At 31.7% G+C, this 8,798-nt stretch overlaps 1 protein-coding gene across 2 annotated transcripts in view; it reads left to right on the top strand.

Moving 5' to 3' along the window:
* Positions 1–8,798, top strand: part of LOC102680993 (zinc finger protein chinmo) — a 59,433-nt gene that overhangs the window by 28,073 nt on the left and 22,562 nt on the right. For both annotated transcript variants that reach the window (XM_006618816.2, XM_006618814.2), the window contains exons 3-4: positions 6,536–6,756; positions 8,056–8,441. In XM_006618816.2, the coding sequence (XP_006618879.1) occupies positions 6,536–6,756; positions 8,056–8,441 (607 nt within the window). The remainder of the gene's footprint in view (positions 1–6,535; positions 6,757–8,055; positions 8,442–8,798) is intronic.

Genomic DNA, 8,798 nt, shown 5'->3' with positions numbered 1-8,798 from the left:
TTTTTTTTTTTTTTTTTTTTTTTTGTATAAAATCGAATACGTATCTTTTCCTTTAAGTAATTATTTAAAAAGCGAATTTTCTATTTCGATTATTTTTAAATATGTTGTTAAAGACCAAAACAAGTTTTGAACAATTTTTTTTTATAATATAACCGCCGTTTGATCTTAATTTTCATGATATTTGCAAAAAAAGTTTCTTGTTATATATAGAATTTCTTAGCATGCAATCAACATTTATCTATTGTTAAATATAAACTAATACGTATAACAGATATAATGGATTAAAAATGTAATCAAAACGGAATTTTTTTATAATAGAAATATCTTTATTAATAATCCATACCAAGCTTGTGTATTTCAAAAGTTATTGTATTTCAAAAATCATCACAGTTATTAACATCTATCTTCATATTAAAAATAATGATATTAATTTACTCGTTATATATTTTGAAAGTCAGTCGCAAATGTGATATGTTTATACAGAGAATTAATTATATTCGTGAAACATCTTTGGTAAGTCGATAGAAGCTAAAACAAACGCAAAAATTGCTATATAAAAATGTTGGTTAAGCTTATATTTATCAAGTTATAAGTAATTGAAATTCGCTTCATTTAACGCAAATTTAAATTGTTTATAATTTAATTTAAGTAAATCTCAATCGACATTTTCATATATCAATTAATATATATTTTTGTTTTGATCTCTAGAATCATTTCTTCAGAATATATATGTATATCTCAATATATTAATAATACCTTGTAAACAATTTATAATATATTGACACATGGTATCACAGACGCATATCTATAAGTGAAATTTTATGTAATAATATCTTTTTTTGGAAATGTTTCGAAAAGATTGAACGGCAATTTCAAAAGTATTAAGTTGTATTAAAAAGTGTTTAAAATCTTGATTTCTATATTCAAAAATTATCGAAATCGAAGATAACATCCTCTTTCTAAATAATTATTTTCGTTTATTATATTTTTGGTGATTTAAATTTAAATTATTTGAAAATTAATTTGTTTTGCCAATAATTTTATGTAGAGATTTTTTTAAAATTTGAAAAATAATTATAATAGAGAATTGAAGAAAAATATGTCTTAGAATTGTTCGATATGAACTCATAAATCACGCATCATTAGATTAAACTGCATTTTTTTTTTTTATTAAGATAATGTGATTTATTCGCTTAGTATTTGCTTATATTCACTATTCGTATTATGAAAATATAACTAAAAATTATAATATATTGCTTATTCGGAATGAAATCGATTTAAAAAGTTAAATAAGTCTATTCTATTCATCTCAATATTCATTTGAATATAATAAAAACTCATGAATCTATATCACTTTGTTTCGAAACCATTTCGCATTTAAATATCACAAGCATATGTATATGGATTCGTAGTTCGTATTGAATATTTTCATCCGATGACAAAAATCACTTCTGTTCTGTGTTGCAAAACAATTCTCAAAAATCATACTTACATATAAACGATGGAATTAATTAATAATATTGTAATAAGTATAAACAATAAAATTCTCTGTCTCGTCTAGAATATTATTTACATCACGAACATTTTAAATATTAAGTTCTAATCGTTGCAAATTCCACATGCGATTGCACGACACACGTGGTCATCGATGCCGATTTTTCGACCGCGCGACTAAGTTTCAAAGCTCACGGCCACCCCCACCACTCGTCGATTTTCGCGCGCCCGAATTCTCCCGAACGAGTGTTTGGCTCTCTCCCTCCTTGCCCTCGCGAATCGTCCCGATCGTGCAGCCCGGCGTGAGTATATATAACTAGGCGAAGGAAAAACATGTGCGAGCGCTGCGACCTTGGTCCCACGCGGCCATTGGCCAGGACCAAAGGAAGCCGATCGCCGTGATTGGTCGGTTTGCTCTAAACGAACCGCTGCCTAGGCATCGTACATGTGATCGCACACGCGTATATACGGAATCTGGCGGCAAAATTCAGCTACAGAGGGGAACTAGCTCGCGCACTCTGCATTGACGACCTTGTCGGGCCATTGACCGTTGTGTTCGTCCCTTAGATCTGTCTTCCTTTGTCGCTATAACCAACAACCTATCGTATTCCCAACGAATCAACCTTTTTATCTTTTCGCGCACTTCAAAAGAAGAGCATTTCGTGTTATTAATTTTTGTACATTACGTATGATGCACGTGATTCGAATGTATGAAAAAATGCTGTGGAAAGATGATTGCTCATTCTTTCTTCGAGAAAGCATTCTTTTTCGAAATGGATAAAGAATTATAATAGAACTCCATTTTTCACAAGAAATTCATTAATTATGATTTTTATGGCACGATAAAATTGTTGATTAATTATTTAACTTCTTTTCCAAAAGATTATTTTCACGAAACAAATGTGTATACATATAAATTGTAAAGAATACATTTGGAGATTTCGTTGCAAAAAATAAATCAAAGATTCGATAATTTTTGAAGTAATTTATACCGTTTCCGGGTTCTCCGTATAGCTATACGTGCACGGAGTAATAGAATTACAATGAACGAAACGGTGAAGGAAACGATGACCATGGTAGGAAACTGAAAACCCTAGCCCATAAAACTCCTTAGCAGCTGGCCTTGAAGTATGAATAGATTGCCCGTGAAGAGTGCATTGCTCCGTTGCGTAACTGAGCGCGTGTTATTTGCAAGTTTCTTCTCGACGTGGAGGTTATAGATGTAGTGAATTAATTTCTCGTTCTTAAGCTAATAGGCTTCGTTTAACAGATCCTTCCACTGATTGTTTGCCTATTAAGAACTGTCATGTTTCGTTGGCTCGATTCGAATATTCATGTATCGATTTCTCATGTCATGATGTAAACAAGATTTAAAAAAATATCATTATCACAAAAATAAAATTCGATTTTTAACGATTTTCTTAATAGAATTACGGCGAAAAATTAATTTTTGTATTTAACAGAATCTTGGATTTAAAAATGGGAAGATTCAAATTTTTTATAATCTTTATAACAGATCTCAGATAATCTGAAAATTAATTTTTATAAATTTTTATCCTAGGGATCTCGATATAAAAAAATTCGAAAAAGATAGAATCTCGAGTAAAATTCATTATCGATGCGGTATTATATCTGATATGCATTTAAAAGCTAAGATTAAAAATTTTTGTAGAAAACGATAATGTTGCGCTCGCGATAGCGTTAAAATAACATATAAACAATGCGTATTATTTGTTTATCGCTTCATTCGGTTATAAATCATTCGAATGAACGTAATAATAATAAATTTACTGTTGATAATTTTAAAAATATTTTTACAATGTATTCTTATGTTTCGTATAATGTTATACGTTAGATTTTTAAAAATAAAATAATATATATATTTAAAAATTAATATTGAATTTTGAATTGAAATTTTGACGAACATCAAAATTATTTGATGTTGGTTATGATAACATTTCATATCTGGATACGTAATACATGTTTAGAATATAGAAATACATGCAGAATTTTCAAAAAAGATAGTGTACTTCATTGAGTCCCGAAGTTATTCATTCCATGGCGTGTGAGTCACCATGATGGTTACCAGAAGCGGAGCTCTTGGACGAGAATATTCTTTTGTGCACTATTCAGCTAAGTTAGATTATGAAAGAAAGTAAAAGCGTAAACAATTTAACATAAATTTCATTTGCTTTTTAAATCATCCTCGAATTTTAAATCTTCTAAAAATTTTCATTTTTATACATTACAATATGTTATAGCACTATGAACATATAGCAATAATTTAATAATAATAATATAAATAATAATAAAAATAATTACATAAAAATCTCTGATCTGTAAATTAAAAATCGATTTTATCCCCAAAAAAAAGAGTTTCCTAATAAAAACTTATGAATATAACATTAATTAAATTTTGCAAAATTAACCAATCAGAAAATTAAACAAGAATAAAAGAATCATAATTAAAAGAAAGTTAAGTGAATCAAGTTCAAAAATATATATATATATAAAGTGAAGAAAAAAGAAATCTATTTTTCAATCCTTGAAAACGCGCCATTGCCGTTAGATCTAGAAAAGAAACTGTAATATAGCAAAGAAGTTGGTATCATTTCGTGATTCGTAGGAGTGTTTTCAGAGATTCCAAGCTGAAACACATCCGTGTCTTATTTTTGCTGCGCCGATCCACACAAAGGATACGGGAATGCCAGGCACATGTTTCCGGGTCCTGGTTATGAGCCGTTGGCATAAGCCACGAACACGCTACGCAAAACGCCCACACACGCACACGCGACCCGGTCGTTGGCCCCTGCACATATACATCTAGCATGTATATTTGGCTTGGATACCTGTAACGATACACAGCTATATTTGGTAGGTTGCAAATATTCGAGCCCTTGCGTTTCTATTCATCGTGAATTTATTTTCTTCTTCTTCTATAATCGACTTTTTACCGATATTCGATGATACGTATTTTTTGAGTAGACAAATTTTGATATTTTTTTTTTTACAATATAAAGACGATTTCTTCGAAAGATCAAATTGCTTTTATCGTAGGATGAAAACGAAAGCGTTGTCGCTTATTGAGTTTGCCAAGGATCGACAATGTTGAATAGATTTTAGGAGTATGATAAAATTTAAATGTAAAAAATAAGTAAAAAGATAAAGAAATAAAATATCGAATTATTTCAACCATTTTATAAATGGTAAACAATTTCATTTTGTTTTAAGATATGTTATTTTTAAATGACTTTATTTGAGATAATTTATTGAGATAAAATAAGGAGATCATTATATACATTTAATAACAGTTTGATCTGATAACATTTGAATACATCTGAATACATCTTTCAATATAGAATTATTTTTCTAATTATTGAAGTTGAATTTGCAATTTTATATACAAATTTATTAATATTTATCGTTATCATTATTTATTCAATCGTTCAAATTATGCATTTTATGATCAAGTATATACATCCATAAGCTTTTTAAATCAATGCAAATCATATAATCGAATTTAGTTGGGGCGAAATTTCAGAATAATTTGCACACACGTGGAGGCGAAGGAATGGCCCACGAAAGGGTTGAGAATTCCCCTTTTTTTTTTTAAACGAATCTTCGAATGTCAAGGAGTACCGAAAAACTCGATACGCTTTAGTTAGGTGAGCCATTCCGAAAGGCAGGTGGTTTCGGCCACCTGGTCGCCTGTTCTCGCGTGTCTCTTTTTTTTCCCTTCTTGATTTCCTTATTCCTAGGATATCGTGTTATTGTGTCTCCTCTCATCTTCCCTGTTCCGTTCATAACTGTCCAATAACAATGTTTGCGTGAAGCTCGTCAAGTGTCCCTATCAAAAACGAGAACAATATTATGTTTCTATTTCATATCTATTTTTGATTACCTTTTATCCATAAATTAATTCAAGTGTAATTCAAAAATATTTATATTCTTTGCATCGAAAAAAATTTGGATCATTCTCTTAACATTTCTTAACAACACTATTTTTTCTTAGGAAAAAAATATACTATTAAAGGATTAGGTGCTCAATATTTATCGAGATACACTTATTATTAGAAAATCTTCTCCTAAAAGAAAAAAAAAAATAATCATTCCTTACCCCAAAATTCGAATCTAACGATTTCGATGGACAAAAGATACATATGTCCCTCACGGATTTTGTCCAATCCATGGCGGCGCCATATTCGTTAGACGCGCACCGATATCGTATTACGCGCACGTTACACTTGCGCACGTGAATCGTAAATTACGAAAGATCGTGTCCGAGGATGACCTACATAACCAGCGGGCTGCAAGAAAGGGCATCGGCGTCAAGCTGGCGTTGCTCCTCGGCTCCTTTATGTCCGTTCGTGGAGGGAAATGGAGAGCGAGTGGTAAAAAAGGGTTCGACAGTCACCACTTCCTTTGCACGCCAAAATTCCCGCGGTCCTTGCCTCGGATATGACATGAAAGCCGTGAGAAAAAAAAAGAGAGAGAGAGAGAGAGAGAGAGAGAGATCAGAATAGACGCACGAAACAAATTCGAGTAATTCTTGGAAAACACGGTTAATCCAACCCCACGGTAGTAAAAAATATTCAGCTTTTGTTGTTCACGTGGTTCTTATTATCTCGTCTCAGCTGTACACAGACAGTTTTGCTTTAGATATTTCGAGTTGTTTATATGTCTAATTTTCAACCCGACTTCTTTCCACGAAAATAATGAATGACAATTATTATTCGAAAATTATTTCCAACCGAAGGTGTAGTTTTAAAATTTCGCGATTTAACAAGTACTCCTACTATCGAAAAAAATTATAAATTCAGATTTTTGGAATATGCTGTCTTATCAATCTCGAAAGGATCGATCGAACAAACGAAATTCGTTCAAACGATAGGAATAAAAAGATGGAAGAAAAATCTATTGCACAAAACGAATCTTCGTAAGAAGCAACCAAATCGTAGTCTTGGAAGCAGCTTACACGAATGTTTGAAGGACACCGTGTTTCTCATGTATTAACAAATCTTTATTATTGCGTGTGTTCCAGGAGTAACGTTCAAGGCGCACAGGTTAATTCTCGCAGCATGCAGCAAACACTTTCAAGAGCTGTTCGAAGGAATGCCTCCTTCTCCCGCGGGACTGATCGTTATTCTCGACGGAACGAGTGCCCACAATATGGCGTCCCTTCTCGAATTCATGTACCGTGGAGAGGTACACGTGTCCCAGGAATCCCTCAGCTCTTTCCTCAAAGCAGCCGAATGCCTTCAAGTATGCGACTTATTTCATCTCTTTTGAAATAATTGCCCTAAATAGCAGTCACGTGTCTCGAATGCGGGCGCGTACTTTGCATTCTTTCGGGGAACATCCTTTTTTTTTTCTTATTTTTTCACTTTATTTTTTATTTTTGGCCGCGATTAATGAACAGAAGTTCCTGTTCTCGGAACGTCGACGCGAGAGTAAAACGAAGCTGTGTCAATGCTCTCTGAAAGAACGTGGTATTGCAACATTCTTTGTTTTAACATCGTTTTATTTTTAAAGAGATTTCTATTATTTTTTTTGTAGGCAAGATCATTCTTATGATTTCTTGTTTTGGCGTTAGATGATAATATGATATTAAAGAAATTGATAAAATGTTTATTGTATTTAGGAAGAGCAATAATTGTATTATTTTGAGTATTTTCTTAAAATGTTAATGGTCGAAGCCATCTAAGTTTATGTCAATTTATCACATAATAGGTTCTTCAGTATGTAATTTCATCTAGTTAGATTTTCATCTAGTTACTAAATTATTTGATGTTATAATTATATACTTTCTGATTGAATTCTTTTAAAAAATTTCCATAATTAATGTAATATTTCTTATATTTTGTTTGTTTTATCAACACCATGTTTCTTATTAATATTTCTTGAATCTATTTTGTTTATTTCAAAATATTTTTATCAAATATAAAATTTTTAAATCAATTTTTAATTCCTTTAAATTACAATTTATATATATGTATATATAAAGTAAATTAAATTATTATTAAATTATTAAATTATTAATTAATTAAATTATTAAATTATCATTATTATTAAATTAAATTAAATTAAATTTATATATACATAAAGTAAATTAAATTGTAGAAGGAATTAAGAATTGATTTAAAAATTTTATATTTGATAAAAATATATATATATCTAATGGAAATTGAAGAAAATTAAAGAATATAAAAATTATTACAATAGAAATTATTTGAACGAATAAAAACATAAGGTCATTCAACGAATATAATAGAACATAATAATAGAATTTTCTTGGATGAATTCTATATTTTAAGGAAAATAATACGCTTATTTACAACAAAACTGAAACGATGGAAAAATTCATCATTCTGTTTTTTAATGCCAATAATTTATATAATAATTAATAACAGTTAACAACGTGCCCAACCTCGATTTCAAATTATATTATAAATTATATTTCTCCTGTCGCAATACTAAACGACGTATATTTACGTTCGTATTTTCTTCTCCACATTCTCCAAATCTCTTCGAATCACAGATCGATCCTTTTCCGGTTTCCAGGTAAAGGGTTTGTCCATCGAGCACGAAAAGCTGGCAGTAGCGCAGAGGCACGCCGCTGAGAACAATAACTCGTCCACGGACACCGGGGATGGTGGCGGCGGAAACGGTGGTGCGAGCAGCGGGAGCGGTGACAACGGAAGTGGGAACGTGAGCGGAAACGTCAGTGGTACCGTGAGCGGTAACGTGGGTGGTGGTGTTGTTGATGACGTTGGCGGAGGAGTCGGCGAGGTGAGCGACATGGGTGAAGCGGGTGAAGCAACCATGGTGAGAAACACCATAAAGAGGGCCCGTACACCAGCACCGTCTCCTGCCCCCGCTTACCCCGTGCCCAACCTCTACTCCGCTACCTCTCACTATTACGAAACCTTGCCGAAAAGGCTGATGAGGTAAGCCCTTTTACAAACTATACATTCAACTATGGCGAATAGATAATCGTAAAACGAAGAAGTCTAATTCCATGTTAAAGAATCGAGTAGGGAGTCATTGACATTCTATCGTATCTACGATTAATTTTAGCTTTAGGCTTCATCCTTTGATCAAGCGTAATAGATAGGATGTTATACCAAAGTAGGATGTTGCGAAAGAATTGTCGGTTAAGAAATATTGTAATGTTGTAGAATGTAGTCTCTTGTGATTTAGTATTTTTCAAGTGTATAATATATTATATAAAGTAATTTATATAGTGATGATGTTAAAATGATGTCACATTTACGGATAGATTCCTTCGAGAAATTATAGACTAT

The sequence above is a fragment of the Apis dorsata genome, unplaced genomic scaffold (genome assembly GCF_000469605.1).
Source record: "Apis dorsata unplaced genomic scaffold, Apis dorsata 1.3 scaffold_376, whole genome shotgun sequence".
Taxonomy (NCBI): domain Eukaryota; kingdom Metazoa; phylum Arthropoda; class Insecta; order Hymenoptera; family Apidae; genus Apis; species Apis dorsata.
Note: the sequence above shows the minus strand (reverse complement) of the source record. Positions and strands in the feature narration are given on the sequence as shown.